Here is a 25,923-nt window from a genome sequence, read left to right on the forward strand (position 1 = left end):
CACGATCTCAGCTCACTGCAACCTCTGCCTCCCTGGTTCAAGCAATTCTCCTGCCCCAGCCTCCTGAGTAGCTGAGATTAAAGGCACCCGCCACCACGCCCGGCTAATTTTGTATTTTTGGTAGAGATGGGGTTTCATTATGTTGGCCAGGCTGGTCTCGAACTCCTGACCTCAGGTGATCCACCTGCCCCGGCCTCCCAAAGTGCTGGGTTTACAGGTGTGAGCCACTGCACCCGGCCAGTGGTTTACATTTGTGTTTGCTCCTAGGCTGTGGGTTCTTTGAGGGCACAGGCCCACTCCTGCTTCTAGCAGGAAAGCAGCTCAGTATGTGTTCTGAAAAAGGGCAAATGTCTCCATAACCCTTTGTAGTCACGTGACCACCCAGGAAGAAATCAAAACTCAACCTAGTGACCATATTAAGGCACACACTTAAATGCTCAGTTGTGAAACTGGGCACAGGTTGCTTTCCCTGAAGAGGGAGGGAGTGAGAAGAGGCAGGCTGATGTTGGGAAAAGGAGGTAGATGTGGGGGTGGCACACCGGAGACTTTTGGAAGCACCTGGATGCGTCAGCAGTTGTAATTGACTTTTGTCTTCCTTCACTGTAGGGAGCACTCTCATGGCCTTTCAGGATTGTAAGACACTTTTCGTTTGATTGTTTTTTGAGACGGAGTCTCGCTCTGTCGCCCAGGCTGGAGTGCAGTGGCGTGATCTCAGCTCACTGCAATCTCCATTTCCCAAGTTCGAGCAATTCTCCTGCCTCAGCCTCCCAAGTAGCTGGGATTATAGGTGTGTGCCACCACCCCTGGCTAATTTTTGTATTTTTAGTAGAATTGGGGTTTTGCCATGTTGGCCAGGCTACTCTTGAACTCCTGACCTCAGGTGATCCGCCCACCTTAGCCTCCCAAAGTGCTGGGATTACAGGTGTGAGCCACTGTGCCTGGCCCTAATTTTTATTTTTTTAGTAGAGATGGGGGTCTCACTATGTTGCCCAGGTTGGTCTTGAATTCCTGGGCTTAAGGGATTCTCCCGCCTTGGCCTCCCAAAGTGCTGGGATTATAGGCATGAGTCACTGAGCCTGTCTTGTAAAAGACACTTTTAAAGGCACCTGTCAATGTGCTAATAAAGCAAGTCACATGGCCCCTGACTTCTCCGTGGTGAGTTACTGCACTAGAGACCCCCATGAGACAGGCTTCCCAGTACTGAGCACATGTACAGTCCCTTCCACGTTGACTCTGGCCTTGGCCAGTGGGACGTCCACACACTTTCTGCAGACGGTGTGGTGGGAGAGGATTGCAGATGGTCACAGACTTGTTGCCCACAGGATCCTTTATGTAGGAAGTAGCTCAAAAGGTACCAGGGCTTCTGGCCAGGTGCGGTGGCTCATGCCTGTAAGCCCAGCATTTTGAGAGGCTGAGGCAGGTAGATTACCTGAGGTCAGGAGTTCGAGACCAGCCTGGCCAACATGGTGAAACCCCGTCTCTACTAAAAATACAAACAACTTAGCTGGGCATGGGACTACGCCTGTAGTCCCAGCTACTCGGGAGGATGAGGCAGGAGAATCGCTTGAACCCAGGAGGCAGAGGTTGCAGTGAGCCAACATTGCGCCACTGCACCACTCCAGCCTGGGTGACAGAGCGAGACTCCGTCTCAAAAAAAAAGAAAAAAAAGCACCAGTGTATCTGGCTGGAGCCCAGCCAAATGGATCCCAGCCCCAATGTGTAGGTGTGTCCAGGGCCCAGGAAGCAGCCTCGTGTGATGGTGGAGCATGGTTTATCCAGAGGAAAGGGAGCAATGGGGATGGAAAGGTGGGCTAGGGCCAGGTGGCATGTCAAGTTCATAACTGGGGCTTTCTTCTAGCGGGGCCAGGAGCTGCCAAGGCGGGGTGGTCAGTGGTTCTCCAGGAGTGCATTAGGAAGACCGTGCTTGAGACGCCCAGTTGGGGAAACCCTGTAGTGGGTGGGCAGGAGAGGATGAGGGCCTGCCCCAGGACCAGGCAGTGGAGAAGGCAGAGAAGTAGATGGGTGTGAAAAACACTATAGAGGGAGAGTCAGGAGGATTTGGCAATGAACAGAGGAGAGGAAATGGTGGAGCAGAGGGGAGGGAGAGGTTGTCCATCTGCAGATAGAGATGTCGGCCATGCTGGTGACAGGGACGATGGGGACTGCAGCTCTGTGGAAAGTGATGAATTCGATGTATCTGGAGCCCATGTAGTAGGAACATACATGCACCTCTGAAGCGCAGGGGAGAGGCACAGGTGGAATGCGGATGCAGATCTCTCCATTCCAGGGGAGAGTTGGTGAGGGAGAATGAATGAGATGAAGGAGAAAGGGGAGGGGGCTGCGGTCAGAATCCAGGACTCCCCAAGGGACTGGCCACTTGTTCGCACGGCAGAGGATAGTGCTGGGATAGGGCTCCATTCCCCACTTCACTGGATACCAGACTTTTTCCTAGCAGCCTCATTGTCTTTTTGTTTTCTCTTTTTCTTTTTTATGAGACAGGATCTCCCTCTGTCGCCCAGGCTGGAGTGCAGTGGTTTAATCACAGCTCACTGCAGCCTCCAACTCCTGGGGTCAAGCGACCCTCCTGCCTTGGCCTCCTGAGTAGCTGGGACTACAGGCATGCACCACCATGCACGGCTAATTTTTTTTTTTTTTTTTAAAGTAGAGAAGGGGTTTCACCATGTTGGCCAGGGTAGTCTCGAACTCCTGACCTTAAGTGATCCTCCCCTGCCACCCCCCGCCTCAGCCTCCCAAAGTGCTGGGATTATAGGCATGAGCCACCACACCTGGTCTCACTGTCCGGTCTTAAGTGGGTGCTGCTCTGTGCTCAGCACCCAGTGGGCCTGCAGCAAACCCACCCACAACCCAGAACCGTGTCTGAGGTGGACACCACCGAGGTGCCCACACACCCCTGCCAACAGACCTCCAGAGGCTCTTCTGGAAGGTACTGTACCTTCCCCAGAGAAAGTCTGCACCAGTCCCAAGTTAATGTTAAACAGAATTTCAAAAGGCTTATCACTCCTGATAACCATCCACGCTCAGGCCCAGGGCACGCGGCTCTGCACTAGACCAGCGAGGAGAGTGAAAGGAGCAGCTTGGGATCTCAGGCTGGCCAGGGGTCAGCTCTGCTATTTCCAGTTTCCTGGAGCGGGGGCTTCCGGGATCTGCTCCTTGGTGACTCTTACCAGCAATTATGTGCCACTCGCGAAGTCACTTGCAACCCCCTTCTATTTTGATGTACGACACAGCCCCAAAGTGGTGGACAGGGTGACAGTCTGGGGTCCCAGACCTGAACCGACCCCTGGCACCACCCCCCACCCCTTGCTTGGCCGGCCGCTTCTGACATCTTCAAGCCCTGAACGGTCACAATATACATTTATTAATGCATGTATTTATACAGAATACAAACGTGCGGGGACACCTCCGTCCCCTTCACAGCCCAGAACCCAAGGTCAGAAGATGAGGGATCCAGCCTCGGGGGGGGGATATGCGACTTCCCAAGAGCAGTTCTTGACCTGCAGGGGCCGCGGGAGTGCAAGACACGGGGGCGTGGCCAAGGCGGGGCTCCGGGAGCAGGGCGTGGCCGGCCCCTGAGGTTACTACAGGGGAATGGGCCCAGGCCAGGACCCCTCTCCTTGGGGCACTGGGAAGGCCAGTGGGGCCTACGGGCCAGAGCTGCTACACGTAGGCGTTCCTGCCGTATTTGCCAAAGCTGCTGTCGCCTTCTTGGTCCGAGGTGGCAACGGGCATCACGGACACTGGAGCCTGGTAGGGCAGCCGGGCGCTGCGGCGAGAGGCCCGGGTCAGAGCCGGGGCGCGGCCCTCCTCTCCCCAATCCTGCCCGGTCCCAGCCTGTGCCTCTCCCCGCTCACCTGGCGGCGGGGTCCTCGTGAGAGCCGCAGCAGCAGGTGGAGCAGAGGCAGAGGCCACCCAGGATGGAGATCAGGGAGGCGCTCCAGCCCAAGTAGAGTGCGGGGCCCAGTTCGTACCTGCGCACAAAGGCGGCGCATGGGCAGGGGACCAGTGAGGCACCAGCCGGGGGGCAGGGCTGAGTCCCATCCGCTGCCCCGAGGGCGGGGCGGGAGTCCCCTCACTCACTTGGTTCCGGGATACAAGGGGTCGAAGAAGTCCCGGGTGATGTTGAAGGCGTACCAGGAGATGGCCACCATCCCGCAGATACCTGGGGACCGGAGGACGACCCCAGTCCAGGGGGAGGGATAGTGGGGGAGGGGGCTTAGGGGGAGAGGCAGGCAGGGGCTGCCCAGGGTAGGACGGGGGCACCAAGTCCAAGAGCAGCAATTTCACTCAATTCCTTTCTGCCTACCCCGGTTTATAAGCCTTCCTCTTTCCTGGGGTCAACTTCTCAGGGTAGCCCTTAGGCCCCCAATTCCAGCCCACCCAGCTCATCTCCCACTACCTCGACCTCCTCCTGCCTCTTCTCTCTTTGATCCCAGACCTGCCTAGTTCATGCTCACCTCTAGGGCCTTCATCCCATCATCTCCTCACCCAGATAGAGCCTCATCCAAATCCCGCCCACCCTTGAAAGCCCAGCTGGGCCCTGGGAGCCCAGGGTCGTCCTTTCCTGAAGCCAGGAAGACCCCCAGGCTAGCACTACCCTGCTCACTAGGGGCTTGTCCTCCTGCAGGCCTCTTGACCTTTCTGGGCCTGCTTTACCTCTGGAAAGCAGAAATACCCACCCTACCTCGAAGGTTTATTGTGAGGCAATGGGTGCAAATTGAAAAGCAGTGGCCAGATGGCATTGTTTTTGTTTTTTGCTGAGATGGGGTCTCACTATGCTGCCCAGGCTAGTCTGGAACTCCTGGACTCAAGCCAGTTCTCCTGCCTTGGCCTTTTTTTTTTTTGGATAGTCTCGCTCTTTTACCCAGGCTGGAGTGCAGTGGCACAATCTTGGCTTACTGCAACCTCCACCTCCCAGGTTCAAGTGATTCTCCTGCCTCAGCCTTCAAGTCGGTGGGACTACAGGTGCCTGCCACCATGCCTGGCTTTTTTTTTTTTTTTTTTTTTTTTTTTTTTGTATTTTTAGTAGAGACAGGGTTTCACCATGTTGGCCAGGCTGGTTTCGAACTCCTGACCTCAGGTGATCCGCCCACCTCAGCCTCCCAAAGTGCTGGGATTACAGGTGTGAGCTACTGCACCCGGCCCTGCCTCGGCCTTTCAAAGTGCTGGGATTACAGGCATGAGCCACCATGCCCCATGGTATGGCACTGTGGTTGTGCACTGTGTGTGTGCCGCAGTGTGCACCCTAACTCTGCTCCCCAGCCAGGATGTAAGCTCCCAGAGGCAGCCGCTCACTGTCATCTTTGAAGTCCCTCCCACACCTGGCCGTGGCTGGCCCCTACTGGGAGCTCAAGAAACAGTGCCGTTGGGCTGATTTGCTGCCAGGAGATTTGGGGAGTACGGATGAGGCAGGGGTGAGCAGGTGTCCATGCAGCAGGGCAGGGGAGGTGAGCATGAGGAGCGGGAATTGGAGATGAGGTGAGGACAAAGCAGCCTGAAGTCTGCGGCTGAGGGGGACCCCCGGCCCCCACCACCATGCAGACCCCCGCCCCATCACCTTCCCCCAGTTACCGGCCAGAATGTGGAAGGCCCCTGCAGTGGCCGCCAGCTTGGCTTTCCTGGAGAGCTCCAGGCCCCCAATGTTGGTGCAGCGCAGGCCCGCTATGCCCAGCAAGAGGCCGAGGAAGCCCAGGAGGATGGCGGTGATCATGAGTGCCCGGCAGGCCTGAATATACCCTGGGGGCAGGCACAGTCGTCAGCCTTTCCCCCCATCTCCTCCCCTCTGTGACGGAGCCAGCCCGACAGCCCCTCACAATCCCGGGTTCAAGTGATTCTCCTGCCTCAATCTCCCCAGTAGTTGGGATTACAGACATGCACCACCACGCCCAGCTAATTTTTGTATTTTTAGACAGTTTCACCATGGTGTCCAGGCTGGTCTCGAACTTCTGACCCCAAGTGATCTGTTTGCCTCAGCTTCCCGAAGTGCTGGGATTACAGGCATGAGCCACTGCGCCAGGCCCCCCTCACCTTCTTGCTCTCTTGTACCTAACAGTCCCCAAGTCCTCTCCTTCCCCTGGGCTCCTCCAGCCTACACAGTTGCAGTCACCCCTCCCTCCTTCGGCATCTGGACGCTTCCCACCCTGCTCCTCACTCCTCCCATGCACCTGGCATGCTTTGCTTGTGCCTGGATTACAGGTTTCTCCTGGGCACTCTTGACACCTGAGCTGGGTAACTCTGTTCTGGGGGCCGTCCTGTGCACTGTGGGATGTTCAGAAGCCTCCCTGGCCTCTACCCACGGGGTGCCAGTAGCAACCCCCTCCCCACAAGCCATGACAATCATTGTGCAAAGTCGCCTGACTGAGAACAGCTGCCCTATCAGGTTGCTCTCGCGTGACTGGGTATTACAGAAACCACAGCTAAGCATCCCTGTCGCCTTCCCCACGTCTGATTCCACTCCAAGTCCTTCCCACTGTCCTAGCCCAGTGCTGGACATTTTGACCTGGTTTCTTCCTGGAATAACAGGTAGGGGGCAGCAGTGCTGTATAGCAGAGGGTCTAGGGCAGTTTTAGAGCCAGGGTCTTGCTTTGTCACCCAGGCCAGAGTGCAGTGGCACCACCACAGCTCACCACTGCAGCCTTGATTGAACTCCTGGGTGCAGGCGATCCTCCTGCTCAGCCTCCTGAGTAGCTCAGGACCACCACAAATGGTCGAGTTTCTGATCTAGGTGGAATCCTGGGCCCAGGACCCATCCAGGTCAGTCTAGCTCAGTCTTTCAGTGCCTCAGTTTCCCTTTTCTCAGGGCTGAAGGAGGCTGCTGGCTCCCTCTTGCTTCCCCCTTCTCCTCCCTTCTCTGTCTTTGATAGTTGCCAAGCATTCCAAGGACCTTGCACCCCTTTCCCGGGTGGGGCATAACCGTCGGTGCTGAAGGGGAAAGGCTGGGCCCCTGCCAGGAGATGCAGGGTGCAGAGTGGGGGGGTAGGCAGGAGGGGCAAAGTTCTCCGGGAGCACTTTCTTCCTCCCAGCCACTCCCTCTGGGGCCGACACGAGTCTGAGTCCCCAGGTGGCTCTGGCAGTCAATGGAGAGATTATGGAAGAGCCCGGGGCACATGGGCTGCATGGCCAGGGGTTGGGGAGCACAGTTGGGAGACACAGTCAGGTCTCTCTCTCAGGACCACCCCAGCCGTGGAGTCTGAATCCCGGCTCCCCTATCCTGCCTGTGTGACTCGGGGTGGGGTGCTGCACCTTGCCAAGGTTTTTCAGCTTCTGTAAAAGATTCCCTCTACTTCCCCACCGTGGAAATAATGTAGGTGGAAGCACCTAGCCCAAGGCCCGGAACCCAGCCACCCTCTACCCCCGTGCCCTGGGGACTCTGGCACTGTCATTCATGCAGTTCCCAGGGGTGCTCCTCTCAGGTGTGCAGGCTTACAGCAGAGCCCCCTCCTCACAGTATGATGTGTCTGGGAAGTGGGTGTAGGGGCTGCCTCCAGTGTCCCTTCTGGCCACTCAGCACTCTGGGCTTCTGGCCCAGATTGTACTCAGCTTTTATAGGGTTTTTTTGGGTGGGGGGAGGGAAGGTGGGGGGGGCGCCAGCCCTGAACATAGTCAGTCCTGGAGAGATGGATGACAACACAAAGCCTCTGCCGCTGCCTCAGAAGGGGCTGGGAGTAGTGGGAGCACAGGAGACCCACCCAGGCCCCCTAACTGCTCAGAGCAGCTCTGACATCCCCAGGGATGAGCTCTCAAGCCCTGCTTCACACCCAGTGCCGCCCTTGGCTCCTTCCCTGCCACACGGTGCCTGGTGAGCGGACTGGCCCCGAGGGACCCAGGAGGGCGTGCAGTGGCACCACACGCAGTTCACAGTCGCCCGCGCTTGGTCTCTGGCATGGGGCAGACGGAAAGGAGACTGCCCTGGAGAAACAATGGGGCGGCCTCATCCTAGCGGGGAGCAGGGAGTGGGAAGCTGCCGCAACCACAGAAAGAACTGCTCTGGGCCCAAAGAGCTGTCGGCGCCAGCCCTCTAAGACCCCGAAAAGACCCACACACCTGCACACACACCGCCTCCTTAAAGCGGACGCTCAACCTGCAGGTTGCAAGACGCCTCCCTTCACAGGGGCCCTTTAGACATTAGCTGGACAAGGAGACCAGTGCCCCCACAGTGAGGCTGGGGAGGCTGTGGAGCCTGGAAGTTGATCAACCTACAAGAATCCAAGATGGGGCCGCCTCCCCCTGCCCATCCCAGCAATCCCATCCCCAACACATGCTCAACTGTACTGAATGCCTGTGTGTGTTAACATCACATTAACATTCTGCACTTTCTCAGTCACCTGGGAACTGGGACTCTCACCCCGACCCTACAGGTGGGTGAGATGAGGCTGGTTTCATCATTTGCCCACAGCACAGGGCTGGGAAAGGGGGTCTGATTCCGGTGCCTGCACCTGTAACAGCTAAAAGCGCCACGCTAGCACAGGGGGCCACGTGTGGCAAGGTCTTCACTCCAGTTCTAGGCAGGGGCTGTCCCCAGCACTCCTGGCTGCAGGAACCCAGACCCCCAGAGCTTAATCCAGGGCTCCCTGCATCCTCACGGCAGTACCCGCCCTCCCCTGGGGTCTCTGCAGCTTTTCCCCGCCGCCCTCTCCCCCTGGAGCGCTCCCCACCCCATACCAGAGAGGGCCAGCAGGGACGGGAACTCCCAGCAGTTGTAGACGCCCAGGGAGTCGGTGGCACAGCTAAACCAGAGGTTCTCGAAGATGGTGTTGGTGGTGATGACGTTCCCGTGCACGGTGGACACTCGCCAGTAGCTGTTTGGCAGAGTCACCCCCAGCATCAGCAGCCCCACGGCTGCCATGAAGAAGCCAAAGGTTTCCACAGCCATCGACATGGTGGGATGCAGGGCCCTGGGGGGCTGGTGCCCCAGAGAGGGGGAGGGGCAGAACCCCTAGGGAACTGGACGGGGCTGCGGCTAAGGAGAGTTGTCTGGGCAGGCTGGGGTGGAATCAGCCACGGCCTCTGCCTGCGTCTTCCTCGGGCTCAGGTCCGTCTCCACTTTCTGCCTCCAGGTTTCTGCCTCCCTCCCGCTCTCTGGGTTTCTCTGCTTCCTGGCAGGTCAGAGGAATGAGCTAAGCCTGCGCGCGGCAGCTGTTGACGAGATGGAGGGAATAACCGAAACGGGCCAAAAGTCCACCCCCTCCCCCCAGCCTCTGGGCTGCCCCGGGCTCCCCGCCCCACGAGGGTGGGGGGGCAGACTTACCCTGGAGCCACTGACGATACAGCCAACGAGGGGCCCCCAAGGGAGGTACTGGGAACTGAGGGGAAGCATCTGTCTGACTCAGCTTTCATTGGGGGCCAGAGAACGGAGTAAGAGGGACAAGGAGTGAAAAGATGATAGAGACAGATGTGAGAGCAACAAGGGACAGAGACAGAGAGAATGAACAGCAGCCTTCAGTGGAGAAGGATGGAGGAACCGTGAGAACAATCTAAGATACTCGCAGACTGAGGGTTTGGGGCATGTGAGTCTCTTAAGGAAGATGAAGCTGGAATGAGGGGACGGGAAGCTGGGAGACCCATAGCTCTGGGCTCCATCCAGCCTGGACTGGAACTTGGCCCCACAATCCATTCACCAGGGAACTCAGACAGGGAGTGTTAGTCCCCTGAGCCTGCTTCTGCTCTGTCAATGACAGACCCGACTGCTTACTGCATGGGCTATCCTGAGAACTGGGACCAGGGGTCAGGCACAGTGGCTCTCGCCTGTAATCCTAGCACTTTGGGAGGCTGGGCTGAGAGGACTACTTGAACTCAGGAGTTCAAGACCAGCCTGGGCAACACACTAAGACCTCGTTGGGACCAGGGAGTCAAGCCCCCTGCACATAACCAGCGCTCAGCACCCGGGACTGTCCTGGATGTGAGTGCCGCAGGGCTGAGTGAGGCCACCAGGGAGTCGCTCTCGCCCAAAACTCGAATTTCCTCCTAAGTTGATCTTTGACTCAGCATCGAGCTGGTCCTGCTGCCAAGAGCCTGGAGCGTGATCCTGTGGCTAAGCTCTGCAACCTGTTCCCAGTTATCGGGACTGTCACCCACTCTATTCATTAATGATGATGGATTAGCAGCCTCTGGGTTCCCATCCCGAGCCAGTGCAGAGCACCTGTCCCAGGGTGGACACTCTTATCTCCTGCTCCAGTTCCCTAGGGCTCTGTCCCTGGGGGCCATCAGTGCTGGCTGCACACCTCCCTGGTCCCACAGCCCTACTGGGCTTCTCTGGCCTCCCCTCAGGTGTCTCCTCCCCACTCCTGGCTGAGTTGGCCTGGGCTGTGGAACGAGAGGTATGCAGTGAAGCAAAACAGGCCCATGCTGAGCCTGGCACGAGGGGTCGAAACTGGCCAGGTGGGGCGGAGTCCTGACCTTCCAGCCCACAGGCGAGAGCTGGGGCGTCCTGGGCTCTGACCCCTCCCAGGACCCCCGCCTACTCCATACCAGATGCAGGATTCCTTCCCCCACCGGGCCCCCCCATCCCCCGAGGAGGAGGAGGAGGAGGTAGGAGGTAGGAGGAAGGGGAGGCCACAGGAAGAAAAAGGGAGGAGAGGGGAGGGCGGGGAGGAGGAAGCCAAGGGGGCTTGCTATGGAAAGTCCACAGAGGCAGCTGAGTGGGTCAGAGGAGAACGCAGGCCTGAAGCCCGGCCTGACCCCGCAGTTCTGCCCACCCCTGCTCCAGTCACTGCCTCCTCCCACAACTCTGGGACCAGAGAAAAGCCCCGTGTCTCCGAGCTGCCCGGCACTCTCAAGGACGTGGCTTCAGGAAAGGGAGGAAGGAGGGGTGTGGGCTCTGGGCTGCGCAGTGGACAAAGAACCCTGTGCCAACCTGGAGGGCAGGGGCAGGAGAGGACCAGGAGTGACACCTCCGCCCCCTGTGCCCAGCGTTCGGAACCCACCCCTCCCCTCAGTGCAGACACGGGGGTTCCCAAGCCACAGCCCCGTTTTATTTACACTCATCCCAAAGCACATGATTTGGGGCTGAAGAACGGGTCTCAGGGGAGCAGAAGTTAGTTGAAGGCCACAGAGGACAGAGACAGGGGTGCAGGGGGAGAACAGGGAAGGGACAGCGAGGATGGATGGGCCCTCCTGGAGCGTTCTCCACGGGCTCCTACGCCTCCTTCAGGATTTGGACTTGGACACAGCAAGTCCGATGAGTCCGGCCAGTCCCGCCACACCGAGGGCCATGCCTCCCACAATGGCCATGCCCACGAGTCCATCTGGGGAAGGAAAGGGACAGTGTCAGGGGCCCGTCCCCTTCCGCCAGCCCTGCTCCTCAACGGAGGCACACCCCTACCTGGAGTCGCAGGGCAAGGGGCTCTAAGGACTGGAAGGGGCGGGGCTGAGGGGCTGCCTGCAGGGGTTCATTTACAGAGAGACCAAAGCGCCCAGGCATGGGGAAGAGCGGGGCTGAACAAAGGGGCCGAGGCTGTCACCTTTCTTCATGGCCTTGTCAATGAGCCGCTCCAGTTCCTTGGCCTGGTTGTTCTGGGGCTCTGTCTGCAGCAACCCGCGGACATACTTTAAGGCCTTCTCGTATTCCTGCACTCGGGGAAACATGCACGCTTCAAACACACCTCAGCAGTTTTTTTTTAAATAAGAGATGCGGTCTTGCTCTGTTGCCCAAGCTGGAGGGCAGCGTCGCAATCACAGCTCACTGCAGCCTCAAACTCCCAGGCTTAAGCAGTCCTCCCGCCTCAGCCTCCTGAGTAGCTGGGATTACAGGTGTGAGCCACCGGGCCAGCTACACCTCAGTATCCACCACTCCTCCTGCCCACTTGAAGGGCCTTCCCTTCTTCAGCCCTGGGGGCTCCTCCCTCGACCTCCACCCCCTCCCTCCCTCCAGCCCCACCCCACAGAGTAGAGTCCACAAACAACCCCAACTCTGCGGGAGATAACAGTGCAAGGCTGGGGCCTGCACCCAATCTCTTGACGTCACCTTCCTCCCCACACCCTCGCCACTCTGATCTTCCCTTAGAGTCCTCATCTGACACCGCTCTGCACATCTGCACCCCTTCAGCCTTCCTGCTGTCCAGGGATCCACCCTGGAGGACGTAGTAAGAAGGTCCTGTAGCCCCAGAGGAGGGTCAAGGGAACTGGGGCCCCATCTCACCTTGAGCCGGTAGTTCCCCACGGCCAGGTAGAAGACGTAATCCCGCTGTTCCTCCTTGCTCCCTTTGGGCAGCAGCTCTGGGGAGGGGCAGAGAAGAGGGTGAGAAATGCTTCTTTCCTAATACTTTCCTAATACTGTGTCCCAGAGGCCCCTTGCACTCTCTGAATGCCTCTGTGATCCTGGGAGGGTCACGGTCCTAAGCCTCCCTTTCAGATCCAGTCACTCCCAGCACACTAGCCAGAGCTCTGGAGCAGGGTGAACCCCAGCTGCCCCAACACCAGTGACAGAACATCCCTTTAGCAGCATTACAGTCAACTGGTCCATCCAACCGAAATGAGGAAATTGGGGCCCTGGAGAAGCCAAAGGCAGCACGACTCAGTTTTGGCATCTGCTGTGTTTTTTTTTGGATGGAGTTTCACTCGTCGCCCAGGCAGGAGTGCAATGGCGTGATCTCGGCTCACTGCAACCTTCGCCTCCCAGATTCAAGCGATTTTCCTGCCTCAGTTTCCCAAGCAGCTGGAGTTACAGGTGCCTGCCAACACGCCGGGCTAATTTTTGTATTTTCAGTAGAGATGGAGTTTCACCATGTTGGCCAGGCTGGTCTCAAACTCCTGACATCAAGTGATCTGCCTGCCTCGGCCTCCCAAAGTGCTGCTGTTGTGGTTTTAACTAAACTGCCTGCTGTCCAATTACTGTTAAAAAAAATCCCCCTTTACAAAAATAGCTCAAAACTTGCCTTCAATCAGCCTTCCCCAAAGACCCCACCTGACTTTGTCTTCCTTCCTTTTTTTTTTTTTTTCTAAAGAGACAGGGTTGGCTGTGAGCGGTGGCTCACGCCTGTAATCCCAGCACTTTGGGAAGCTGAGCCGGGCGGATCACCTGGGGTCAGGAGTTTGAGACCAGCCTGACCAACACTGAGAAACCCCGTCTCTCCTAAAAATACAAAATTAGCTGGGCGTGTTGGCACATGCCTGTAATCCCAGCTACTCAGGAGGGTGGGGCAACAGAATCGCTTGAACCCAGTAGGCGGAGGTTGTGGTCAGCCAAGATTGCGCCATTGCACACTCCAGCCTGGGCAACAAGAGTGAAACTCTGTCTTGGGGAAAAAAAAAAAAGGAGACAGCGTCTTGCTCTGTCACTCAGTCTGGAGCACAGTAGCACGTCCATGGTTCACTGCAGCCTCGAACTCCTGGGGTCACTGATCCTCCTGCCTCAGCCTCCCAAGTGGCTGGGACTATAAGCACACACCACCACGCCTGGCTAATTTAAAAATTTTTGTTATAGAGACAGGCCAGATGGTCTCGAATTCCTGCCTTCAAGCCATCCTCTGGCCTTACCTTCTCAGGCATGAGCCACAGTGCCTGGCCCCACCTAACTTTCTTAATTCAGAGACTTCCCAGAGGATAACTGTACTCTATGCACTAGAATTTGTTGATAATCACTTAGAGAGGCTGTTTCTTCTACAGCTACACCCTGCTGTAGAATAAACCTGAAAATCTGAATTGCCAAAGTAGACAAACATAGGGTAAAATTATTTGTATCTTTTAAGAAAGAATATTTTATAGATTTTTTTTTTCCTTTGAGACGGAGTCTCGTTCTGTTGCCCAGGCTGGAGTGCAATGGCGTGATCTTGGCTCACTGCAACCTGTCTCCCGAGTTCAAGTGATTCTCCTGCCTCAGCCTCCTGAGTAGCTGGGATTACAGGTGCGCGCCCAGCTAATTTTCGTATTTTTAGTAGAGACGGTTTCACCATGTTGATCAGGCTGGTCTTGAACTCCTGACCTCGTGATCGGCCTGCCTTGGCCTCCCAAAGTGCTGGGATTACAGGTGTGAGTCACTGCGCCTGGCCATTTTTATAGATTTTCAATAGGCATCCTTTGCTAGCACAGTTGGCATTCTGTATTCATGGATTCAACGAACATGGATCAAAGATACTCAGGGAAAAAAAAAAAGATAGTTGCATATGTACTGAACATGAACAGATCTTTTTTTTTTTTGCCATTATTCCCTAAACAATACAGTATACTATTTACACAGCATTTACATTGTATTTGGTATTATAAGTAATCTACAGATGATTGAAAGTATGTAGGAGAAGGTGCACAGGTTACATGTAAATACCACACCATTTTATATAAGGGACTTGGATGGCTATTGGTATTTGTGGGGCAGGGTTCCTAGAACCAATCCCCCATGGCTACAGAGGGATGGCTGTACACTGACTGTGTGCTTATAAATGATTACTTGAACAAAAGAAAGGAGGTACAGAGAAATTAAGTGGTTAAGTATTGTGGTCTCTGACAAATGATGACCCACACAAAACCAATGGGAAATAGGGGTCCAATCCAAAAAGCACTATCTGGCTGGACGCGGTGTCTCACACCTGTAATCCCAACACTTTGGGAGGCCGAGGTGGGCAGATCACCTGAGGTCAGGAGTTCGAGACCAGCCTGACCAACAAGGTGAAACCCTGTTCCTACTAAAAATACAAAAATTAGCCGGGCATGGTAGTGGGCGCCTGTTGTTGAGGCAGGAGAATTGCTTGAACCGGGAGGGGGCGGCTGCAGTGAGCTGAGACAGCACCACTGTACTCCAGCCTGGAGGACAGAGCAAGACTCCGTCTCAAACAAAAAAAACAAAAAGCACTATGTGCTCACAATTTTGTAGGACAGTCCTCTGGACCTCTTCCATGCCACAAAAGATTCTCAATAGCTGCTAACTAAGCAACACGGTGGTGGTGTTGGGGGGAAGGGCATGGGCCTAGGTCTCACAAAACGGGAGCTTCTAGTCCCAATTCAGCCATGAACTTATTAGTTGCGTGACCTCAAGTCACTTTCCCAGATCAAGATAGTCCTGGGGGAAATGACAAGCTACGACTCCGTCTGGCAAAACAATGGTGGGCGGTAAGTAGCCAAAAGTTCACTGGGAGACGTCAAGCTAAGTATAGCCCTTGGTGCAGTAAATCTACGGGAGACAACTGAGAGGTGCCTGGACTACGGGGGCCCACATCGTACAGCAGCCCAGATGGCAGCGGGAAGGGGAGAGTACAGCGCCTCACCCTCGAGCAGCACGATGCCTTTACGGATGTCATCATTGTACTTGCTCCGCACCAGGCACCAGGCGTACTCAAACTGCGTGCTCTTGGACACCGAGCCTGCTGCCTTCTCAGACTGAAATTTCTTTTCAAATTTCTGCCACAGGGGAAGAAAGGAATCATTTAGAAATGAAGGGCGTCAACCATTCTCTATCTGGACATGGTGTCAGTCACACCCCATATCCCTGGCTCTGCCTCCTTTCCCTCGTGGGTCTCGGTATCTGGCACCCCAGCGTCTGCTATCTCCATGCACGGGACCCAGGCTTTCGGCTCCTCCTGGCCTGTGGGCCAGCTCTTGGGACAGATGCCCCTGGTCTCCCCTCCCCCCGGCGGTACCGAGCGGAGATGCCACCTGGTGGCAGCTCCAGGCACCGCTCCCGGAGCAGCTGACCCCGGCGGCCAAACAGTAAACACACTGTCAGAACTGCTCAACAACAGCCCACGCGGTCCTCATTTGAGCCTGCTGGCCCCATCCTGCCCCACCCTGCCGGGCCTGGACCTTTTACTGTCCAGGAATAGAAGTAGTGCCTACCTCCTAGAGCTACAAGGACTGAGATCTGGCATGCGATGCCTTAGCACCGCGCCGGACGCAGTAATAGGTGACGCCTTCTGATGGTCACTGTATTCCTCCACCGCTGGAGGAGCGCCCTGAGCTCACAGCTCCTGCATAATCCCAGAACCCGTCAGTCTAACCACTGTCGGGCAACAGGCCCGTACTCTGAGGTGTGGGGGCTCAGGACACTACAACTCCCAGGAGCCTCTGCGGCATAGCGGGCCCTCCGGGCAGGAGCCAGACACTGTGGAGGCTGCCGGGAGCCGTAGTTCGGCTTCCCTCCGCCAAGCCGATGCCGGGAGGAGGGTTCGGCCCATACCTGACTCTCCTCAGGACCCGCCCTCCGACCTTCCCTTTCCCTCTGTCCGGGCCAGGCCTCACCAGCAGGTCCTCCACAGACACCAGCTCGTTCAGCACGGCCTCCATGGCCACTGCCCCCGTGAGCCTCACACTACAATCTACTGTGCCACAGTCTCCATGGCCCAGTGGCAGGGGCGGAGAGCCACTTCCGGCGTCCGGCGGATGCGGGCACGACCTGGCGACGCCCCGCCCCTTCCTCTCAGCGCAGCAGGGCCAGCGGGACGCTAGTACGCAGGCTCCTCCGGCCCCTTCAGCCCGCAGACTGCACGTAGGGAGACTTTCCCCAGATGGGTCTTCCCGGATGCCCTAGCCGGTGCCTTCCTCCGCGGAGGCTTCCCGAGGGAAACTGGAGGCTATGTCTTAGCGGTTAGCCCCCAGGATGAAAAGAGCAAAAAGCGGAGGGTGGGTAGCCAGTCGGAGATCACTTTACATTAGGCTGCCAAGCTGACGCCCCTCAGAAATCTAGGACTTTGGAGGCCACGTGACTTTTCACCGCCTGCAACAAAATCGTAACTAGAACTGGGGACCGAGCCCGTGGCTCACGCCTGTAACCCCAACACCTTGGGAGGCCGTGGCGGGAAGATCGCTGGAGGCCAGGAGTTCAAGACCAGCCTGAGCAACACAGCGAGACCCTATCTTTACAAAATGTTTTAAAAAATTAACCACCGTGGTGGCGTGCACCTGTACTCCCAGCTACTGGGGCGGCTGAGGCAGGAGGATCGCTTGAGCCCAGGAGTTTGAGGCTGCACTCCACTGCACTCCAGCTTGGGCGACTGAGACCTTGTCTCAAAAAACCCACCAACAGCAGCAAACTAGTATCGGGGTTTCTTGGGCCTCTGCTGACTCTCACGATGCAAGAGCAGAGGCAACTGGATCTGTAAACCACACAGCCAGAGATTGGGGTAGTCATAGGAGATACTATCAACAGGAAGTTTTTCAAAAAGCAACGGCCCCATTCTTTGCGGAGAAGGTCCAATCTTTTCAATATTATTTACATAAACCATTTTCTGAGTGCACCCCAGGCGGGAAACCTGCCACATGGGGTCACGGGCAATGGGGAGCTTAGCAGAGACGAGCTATCAGAGCATGGGAAGGAGAAAGGTGTGGACACATCTGGCTTCAGTTTCTGTGCAGTGAGGGGACTGGGTAGGTAGTAACTTTCTTTTTTTTTTTTTTTTTTTTTGAGACGGAGTCTCACGCTGTTGCCCAGGCTGGAGTGCAGTGGCGCGATCTCTGCTCACTGCAAGCTCCGCCTCCTGGGTTCACGCCATTCTCCTGCCTCAGCCTCCTGAGTAGCTAGGACTACAGGCGCCCGCCACCGCGCCCGTCTAATTTTTTGTATTTTTAGTAGAGACGGGGTTTCACTGTGGTCTCGATCTCCTGACCTTGTGATCCGCCCGCCTCGGCCTCCCAAAGTGCTGGGATTACAGGCTTGAGCCACCGCGCCCGGCCTAACTTTTTTTTTTTGAGATGGAGTCTCGCTCTGTCGCCCAGGCTGGAGTGCAGTGGCCGGATCTCAGCTCACTCACTGCAAGCTCCGCCTCCCGGGTTTACGCCATTCTCCTGCCTCAGCCTCCCGAGTAGCTGGGACTACAGGTGCCCGCCACCTCGCCCGGCTAGTTTTTTTGTATTTTTTAGTAGAGACGGGGTTTCACCATGTTAGCCAGGATGATCTCGATCTCCTGACCTCGTGATCCGCCCGTCTCGGCCTCCCAAAGTGCTGGGATTACAGGCTTGAGCCACCGCGCCCGGCCTTAACTTTCAAATTCTTTTTCCCTTGAGTCACACTGGAGTGTAAGCTCCTTGAGGGCAGAGGCTTATCTTGCTTATCTAGCATCTAGCACAGGGCTTGGCACAGAGTGAGTGCTCAATAAATATGTGTTGAATAAACATGGGAAAAGCAAATTAATTGTAAACAAGGCACTGCACAGGCAGGGGATAATCAGACACCTTCCGCTTTTGCAAAGCCCCTTTAATTTTTATTATTTTTTAGAGATGGTCACTCTGTGGCCCAGGCTGGAGGGTGCAATCATAGCTCACTGCAGCCTTGACCTCCTGAGCTCCTGCAATCCTCCTGCCTTAGTCTCCCAAGAAGCTAGGGCTACAGGTGTGTACCACCACACCCAGGTAATTTTTTTTTTTTTTTTTTTTTTTTTTTTTTTTGAGACAGTGTCTCCATCTGTCACCCAGGCTGGAGTGCAGTGGCACAGTCTCGGCTCACTGCAACCTCCACCTCCTGGGTTCAAGCGATTCTGTTGTTTCAGCCTCTCAAGTAGCTGGGATTACAGGCATCGCCCACCACACCCAGCTAATTTTTGTATTTTTAGCAGAGATGGGGTTTCACCATGTTAGCTAGGCTGGTTTGAAACTCTTGACCTCAGGTGATCAGCCTGCCTCGGCCTCCCAAAGTGCTGGGGTTACAGGCATGAGCCACCGCGCCCAGCCAAGCCTCTTATATATTTTTTCTCTTAATAGTCTCATGAGTTAGAAAGGCAAGAGTTGTTCTTCCCTGTTTGGCTTGGATGGTTGAAATGACTGATACAATGAGCTCTGTAAGCCTTGAGAGAATCCCCAGGTTGGGGAACTGGCTCCCTGATGCCCACTAGCATAAGCCTCAAGGAGAAGACTTCACATTCATTCAGAGACATATAGAGCACCTAATTTTGCCTGGGCCTTGGGTTAGGCACAGAGGACACTAGGGCTGGGCGCGGTGGCTCACACCTGTAATCCCAGCACTTTGGGAGGCCAGAGCGGGTGGATCACCCGAGGTCAGGAGTTCGAGACCAGTCTGGCCAACATGATGAAATTCCAGGGCCGGGCGCGGTGGCTCAAGCCTGTAATCCCAGCACTTTGGGAGGCCGAGACGGGCGGATCACAAGGTCAGGAGATCGAGACCATCCTGGCTAACACGGTGAAACCCCGTCTCTACTAAAAAAATACAAAAAACTAGCCGGGCGAGGTGGCGGACGCCTGTAGTCCCAGCTACTCGGGAGGCTGAGGCAGGAGAATGGCGTGAACCCGGGAGGTGGAGCTTGCAGTGAGCTGAGATCCGGCCACTGCACTCCAGCTTGGGTGGCAGAGCGAGACTCCGTCTCAAAAAAAAAAAAAAAAAAAAAAAAAAGAAATTCCATCTCTACTAAAAATACAAAAAACTGCGCCCCTGCCCCGCCACCTACCATCTGGGAAGTGAAGAGCGCCTCTGCTGTCTGGGAAGTGAAGAGCACCTTTGCCTGGCCCTCGCACCATCTGGGATGTGAGGAGCGCCTCTGTCTGGCCCCAGCACTGTCTGGGAAGTGAGGAGCGCCTCTGCCCGCTGCTGTGCAACTCTCCAAGTGTGAAGTGACAGCCTTGTATGTGATCTTTCTGTCCTCCCCAAGTTTGCATTTTGGACACTGAAGTTTACTTTTTAATTGAAAAATAATAATAATACAAAACATTAGCTGGGTGTGGTAGTGGATGCCTGTAATCCCAGTTACTCGGGAGGCTGAAGCAGGAGAATCTCTTGAACCCGGGAGGTGGAGGTTGCAGTGATCTGAGATTGTACCACTGCACTCCAGCCTAGGCAACAAGAGCTAAACTCCGTCTCAAAAAAAAAAAAAAAAGATGGACACAATATGAAGCAGATGACTGAAAACAGTACTGAAGACGGGAGGCAAACACTGGCAAGGCAAGTAACACAGGAAGACAAAGGGGACACTACTTCTATTAGGAGGCTCCTTTTTGGGGGGCAGCCTGAACCACAGTCATGTTTATATTTGCTGCAGCCCTTGGTAGAGGCCTGGTACATGGCAGAAGCACCATCAGGATTTGCTGAATGTCAACAAGGAATGAAGGGAGAGTGATTTACTCAGGTGGCTCAGTTGTATGCCAATGAAGAGATCCGAAGTCTGTGGCTTTTCCAGTCTAGTTAGCATAGCCATCCACCTTTGACATAGTGATAGGAAGTAGTCCCTGTTAATTTTATACCCAATGGCTGGGCGCAGTGGCTCATGCCTGTAATCGCAGCACTTTGGGAGGCCAAGGCAGGGGTATCACAAGGTCAGGAGATCAAGACCAGCCTGACCAACATGGTGAAACCCGTCTCTACAAAAAATACAAAAATCAGCTGGGCGTGGTGGCGTGCACCTGTAATGCCAGCTACTCAGGAGGCTAGGCAGGAGAATCGCTCGAACCCGGGAGGCGGAGGTTGCAGTGAACCAGTATTGTGCCATTTGACTCTAGCCTGGGCAACAGAGCAAGACTCCGTCTCAAAAAAAAAAAAAATTTACACCCAATTATGTTCAAACTGGTGTCACCTCTGCCTGGATGACTTCAACAGCTGCTTCACTGGTCTCGTGCCTCCATTTACCCCATTACCATCCATTTACGACCCAGTAGTCAGAAGACTTACAAAGACACAATTCTCTGGCCGGACACAGTGACTCACGCCTGTAATCCCAGCACTTTGGGAGGCCAAGGTGGGCAGATCACCTGAGGTCAGGAGTTCGAGAGCAGCCTGGCCAACATGGTGAAACCCTGTCTCTACTAAAAATACAAAAATTAGCCAGATGTGCTGGCAAGCGCCTGTAATCCCAGCTATTCGGGAGGCTGAGGCAGAAGAATTGCTTGAATCCAGGAAGGGAGGCTGCAGTAAGCCGAGATCGTGCCACTGCACTTCAGTCTGGGTGACAGAGATAAACTCCATCTCAAAAAAAAAAAAAAAAAAAAAAAGCAGTTCTCAATTTACATCAAACCCTTTCATGCCTTCTCATTCTTCTCATTGCCCTTAGAACAAACACAGCCTTCAAGGTCTGTTAGGGTCTAGCCATGCTTAATTCTCTTCCTCATCTATCACTGCCTCTCCTGGTATATACTATGTACACCAGCCCTATAGGCCGTCCTTCAGCTCTCAAACCCCCGGTGGCGGGTTTCACCATGTAGTACTACTACGTAGTAGGTGCTCAATTAGTCGCCTACAAACAGTGGCCTGGCACAATGGAAGCTCTGTTATGGAGCTTACATTTTCATCGGGAAAACAGAAAAACATAACTAAACAAATAAAAGCACCATGACATAATAAGAACTATATATCTGGGGCCTGTAATCCCAGTACTTTGGGAGGCCGAGGCGGGTAGATCACCTGAGGTCAGGAGTTTGAGACCCATCTCTACTAAAAATATAAAAATTAGCAGGGCGTGGTGACAGGCACCTGTAATCTCAGCTATTCAGGGGGCTGAGGCAGGAGAATCGCTAGAACCTGGGGACGAGGAGGTTGTGGTGAGCAGAGATCACCCCATTGCACTCCAGCCTGGGCAACAAGAGCAAAACGCTGTCTCAAAAAAATATATATATATATACACACACATATATGTGTATATGTGTGTGTATCTGTGTGTGTATATGTGTATATATGTGTGTGTGTATATATATATATTTGGTCTCTGCCCTGGTTCCCAACACAAAGGTCCTAAAATCCTTGTAATTTCCTGAGTGATGGAAGAAATAAGAGCATCTTTTTTTTTTTTTTTTTTTTTTTTTGAGACAGTGTCTCACTCTGACCCCAGGTTTGACTGCAGTGGCGTGATCTTGGCTCACTGCAGCCTCGACTTCCCAAGTTCAGGCGATTCTCCCCACTTCGCCTCCCAAGTAGCTGCGACCATAGGCACGCACCACCATGCCTGGCTAATTTTTGTATTTTTTTTGTAGAGATGGGATTTTGCCATGTTGTTCAGGCTGTTTTGTTGCCTAGGCTGGTCTAGAACTCCTGAGCTCAAGCAATCCGCCTGCCTTGGCTTCCCAAAGTGCTGGGATTACAGGTGTGAGCCACAGCGCCTGGCCAGTAAGAGCATCTTGTACAGAGCTTCAAAATCCCTTGCAACATCCTGAGTGACAGGAGTGCCTTTTGTTCTAATGAAGTGACTTGCTGGGCTCCTGGACAGCATCAGGATGAGGGCTGGTCACCAGGAAGACCAAGCCAGGATTTGAAGCTTAGACTCTAAGCTTGAACTTTTAGCCTCCTCCCTCATCCTTTGGGGAAGAGAGAGGAGCTGGAGATTGAGTTAATAACTGATCATGTCTACGTGATCAAGCTTCCATAAAAATCCCTTAAACTCAGCTCGGCACGGTAGCTCACACGCCTGTAATCCAAGCACTTTAGGAGGCCAAGGTGGCTGGATCATTTGAAGTCAGGAGTTTGAGACCAGCCTGGCCAATATGGTGAAACCCTATCTCTACTAAAAAAAATTAGTCAGGCGAGGTGGAACATGCCTGTACTCCCAGCTACTCGAGAGGCTGAGGCAGGAAAATTGCTTGAACCTGGGAGGTGGAGGCTGCAGTGGGCTGAGATTGCACCACTGCACTCCAGCCTGGGCGACAGAGCGAAACGCTGTGAAAACAAAACAAAACAAAACAAGGCCAGGCGCAGTGGCTCATGCCTGTAATCCCAGCACTTTGGGAGGCTGAGGCGGGCGGATCATCTGAAGTTGGGAGTTCGAAAACAGTCTGACCAACATGGAGAAACCATGTCTCTACTAAAGATACAAAATTAGCCGGGCATGGTGGTGCATGCCTGTAATCCCAGCTACTTGGGAGGCTGAGTGAGGCAGGAGAATCGCTTGAACCTGAGAGGTGGAGGTTGTGGTGAGCCAAGTCTGCGCCATTGCACTCCAGCCTGGGCAACAAGAGCGAAACTCCATCTCAAAAAAGGAAAGAACACAAAACAAAACAGAACAAAAATTACTCCTTTGGGAAAACACTCAATGAAAGAAAAAAAAATGGAGGAAAAGGAAGACATGAAGATATTCATTCCTGCATTATCTGTGAAGGTAAACAAAAAACAAAAATGCCAGGCAATGGTTTTATTAAATGATAATACATCAATATAATGAAATAATATAAAGGCTTAAAGTCACAGTCATATGGATTCTATGCCTGTGGATGGCAATATTCAAAACAAAACAAAGAAGTAGCTACTTCTCAAATTCAGACAGGTGGGTGGGCAGAAAGGAAACTGACATCTTAGGTGGTGAGACTAAGACCTAGAACTGGTGTATATGGGCAGATTCTGGGCTCTGGACCCCTCCCTGGAGTACACCGGCAGCTGGGGCCTATTTTGCACTTTCCGCTTCAGCCTTTTGCACCAGAAGGGCTCAGCAAAAACACCCACTGAACAGGATTCCGTATTTGCGTTCTTCCAATTTTCAGTAATCTGTCTACTCTACTTTGCAGTTCCATCTGCTATTCAGTTAGAAAGTTCTGTCAACTATCAATTCATTCACCCATCAAAACATTTAAGAACCAGCCGGGCGCGGTGGCTTACGCCTGTAATCCCAGTACTTTGGGAGGCCGAGGCAGGCGGATCACGAGGTCAGGAAATTGAGACCATCCTGGCCAACATGGTGAAACCCCGTCTCTACTAAAAATACAAAAAATTAGCCAGGCGTGGTGGTGGACGCCTGTATTCTCAGCTACTCCAGAGGCTAAGGCAGGAGAATGGCGTGAACCTGGGAGGCGGAGACTGCAGTGAGCCGAGATCGTGCCACTAGCCTGGGCGAGAGAGCAGAGACTCCCTCTCAAAAAAAAAAAAAACCTACTACGTTTAGGAGGCTGAGGTGGGAGGGTGGGAGGATTGCTTGAACCCAGAAGTTCGAGACCAGCCTGGGCAACACAGCCAGACCCCGACACTAAGTTAAAAAATAAACACATAAAAATCTTACAAAAAGAACCTACCAGCCGGGCACGGTGGTTCACACCTGTAATCCCAGCACTTTGGGAGGCTGAGGTGGGCGGATCACCTGAGGTTGGGAGTTCCAGACTAGCCTGGCCAACATGGTGAAACTCCATCTCTACTAAAAATACAAAAATCAGCCAAGTGTGGTGGCAGGCACCTGTAATCCCAGCTACTTGGGAAGCTGAGGCAGGAGAATCGCTTGAACCCAGGCGGTGGAGGTTGCAGTGGGCCCTGAGATCGCGCCATTGCACTCCAGCCTGGGCAACGAGACAGAGTCCATCTCAGAAAAAAAAAAAAAGAACCTACCATTTGCCAGGCTAGTCGCTCTTCTAAGTGCTGGGTAAGAGAAACGAACTAAAGAGGTAATAGTCCTTGCTGTCATGAGAGTTACATGTCAATGGAAGAGACACAAGACTACTCACCAATAAACACATGTCAGGCCATCCCCGCCTCGATTCTGTCACCATACCCAAACAGGCTACAGACTTTTCCTCCTCAACCCAACCTGGTTACCTGGTGTATTTCGAAGTGTAAATCCAAGCTCATATGTCCAGATTAAAATACCGCCTAGGCTGGCCGTAGTGGCTTACGCCTATAATCCCAGCACTTTGGGAAGCTGAGGCGGGAGGATCACTGGAGGTCAGGAATTCGAGATTAGCCTGGCCAACATGGCGAAACCCGGTCTCTACTAAAAACACAAAAATTTGCCAGTCGTGGTGGCGCGTGCCTGTAATCCCAGCAAATCCGGAGGCTGAGGCAGGAGAATCGCTTGAACCCGGAAGGCGGAGGCCGCAGTGAGCCAAGATCTCGGCACTGCACTTCAGCCTGGGTGACAGCTAGACTCCGTCTCACAAAAAAACAAAAACAAAAAAACTAAAATACCGCCTAGGTTACTTAGGATCCTGTTTAAATTTCTTATCACGCACACGAAGCCCTCCAGACTCGCCCCTGCTCACCTTTCCAGCTTCAGCTCCAGGCACCCACGCACCCTCCACACGCAGATGTCTTCACGACAGCCACTTTTCTTCTGCTCGGAGCTTTCCTTCTACCCACCATGCTCGGCCAAAAGAAGATCCTCAACCACTAGACACCAGGGGTGTCTACACCGCAGGCTCGGCGAGGCTCCGGGACCGTCCCCTCCTCTACGCGGCCTCCCGCCCCTTCGGCTCCTTGGAGGCGCGGCATCCTGTACCTTGGAAAACAACGCTCATCCAGTCCTACTGTCCTTTAGGTGGACACGGACCGTGCCTCGTTCATCTCTCTGACAAAGGCCGGGAACTCAGAAATCATTTCTGGGGTGAATGAAAGAGTAACAGTAGGAGATCCGAACAGGACGCTCAGAACCTCCGGGCGTCTAGGCTTCCGGGTGGCGGTTTCGTTGGCTCCGAAGAGGGAAGAGGAAGCGTTTCTTCTGGGGCCGATCTAGGAGGAGGACTCGGTGGGCTGGAGGACTCGGAGCAACGCTCAAGGCATCTGCGCAGTAGCCGCCCTAGGCCGGTGCGGGGCACAGGGACCCCACTGGCCAATTAACGACTCAGTTCAGCAGGAGGGGCGGGGAGCGGCGCCGCTCCGCGCCGCGCCTCCTATAAGTGAAAGAGAGTGTCCATCGCTTTTATCAGATTATATTATTTTCAGAAGTTGTCATCTCAGGTACTAGGCTTAGTACTTGGGTGACAAAACCATCTGTACAACAAACTCCCGTGGCACTAGTTTACCTATATAACAAACCTGTACATGTACCCTGAACCTAAGAGTTTTTAAAAAGTACTGATCGGCCGGGCGTGGGGTGGTTTACGCCTGTTATCCCAGCATTTTGGGAAGCTGAGGCGGGCGGATCACCTGAGTTCGAGACCAGCCTGACCAATATGGCAAAACCCCGTCTCTACTAAAAATACAAAATTAGCCGGGCGTGGTGGCGTGTGCCTGTAGTCCCAGCTACTCGGCAGGCTGAGGCAGAGAATTACTTGAAGTCGCGAGGCGGAAGTTGCAGTGAGCCGAGATCACGCCACTGCACTCCAGCCTGGGCAACAGAGCAAGACACTGTAATAATAATA

General features: G+C 54.4%; 2 protein-coding genes and 1 long non-coding RNA gene across 5 annotated transcripts; all 3 read right to left on the reverse strand.

Annotated features, from left to right (window-relative positions):
- Positions 1-3,358: 3,358 nt before the first annotated feature.
- Positions 3,359-11,261, reverse strand: CLDN15 (claudin 15). 2 transcript variants are annotated; one of them, XM_015134532.3, is made up of 6 exons: positions 9,266-11,261; positions 8,680-9,113; positions 5,590-5,754; positions 4,099-4,180; positions 3,873-3,989; positions 3,359-3,784 (listed from the first exon to the last, which is right to left on the reverse strand). In XM_015134532.3, the coding sequence occupies exons 2-6, from the start codon at positions 8,894-8,896 to the stop codon at positions 3,679-3,681; spliced, it is 687 nt and encodes a 228-aa protein (XP_014990018.1). In that variant the 5' UTR covers positions 8,897-9,113; positions 9,266-11,261; the 3' UTR covers positions 3,359-3,678. The 2 variants fall into 2 exon arrangements, with proteins under 2 accessions (XP_014990018.1, XP_077852703.1); XM_077996577.1 differs by having other exon boundaries at positions 8,680-9,140; positions 9,266-11,236.
- On the reverse strand, positions 10,959-16,321 carry FIS1 (fission, mitochondrial 1). Of its 2 annotated transcripts, none has more exons than NM_001266401.1 (5): positions 16,183-16,321; positions 15,213-15,345; positions 12,155-12,231; positions 11,478-11,583; positions 10,959-11,261 (listed from the first exon to the last, which is right to left on the reverse strand). In NM_001266401.1, the coding sequence occupies exons 1-5, from the start codon at positions 16,225-16,227 to the stop codon at positions 11,164-11,166; spliced, it is 459 nt and encodes a 152-aa protein (NP_001253330.1). In that variant the 5' UTR covers positions 16,228-16,321; the 3' UTR covers positions 10,959-11,163. The 2 variants fall into 2 exon arrangements, with proteins under 2 accessions (NP_001253330.1, XP_077851288.1); XM_077995162.1 differs by having other exon boundaries at positions 10,967-11,261; positions 12,155-12,263; positions 15,169-15,345; positions 16,183-16,308.
- Positions 16,322-22,982: 6,661 nt separating this feature from the next.
- Positions 22,983-25,249, reverse strand: LOC144339737 (uncharacterized). Its single transcript, XR_013415111.1, has 2 exons — positions 24,826-25,249; positions 22,983-24,716 (listed from the first exon to the last, which is right to left on the reverse strand). It is a non-coding gene; the product is annotated as an uncharacterized LOC144339737 (long non-coding RNA).
- Positions 25,250-25,923: the final 674 nt, after the last annotated feature.

The sequence above is a fragment of the Macaca mulatta genome, chromosome 3 (genome assembly GCF_049350105.2).
Source record: "Macaca mulatta isolate MMU2019108-1 chromosome 3, T2T-MMU8v2.0, whole genome shotgun sequence".
Lineage (NCBI taxonomy): Eukaryota > Metazoa > Chordata > Mammalia > Primates > Cercopithecidae > Macaca > Macaca mulatta.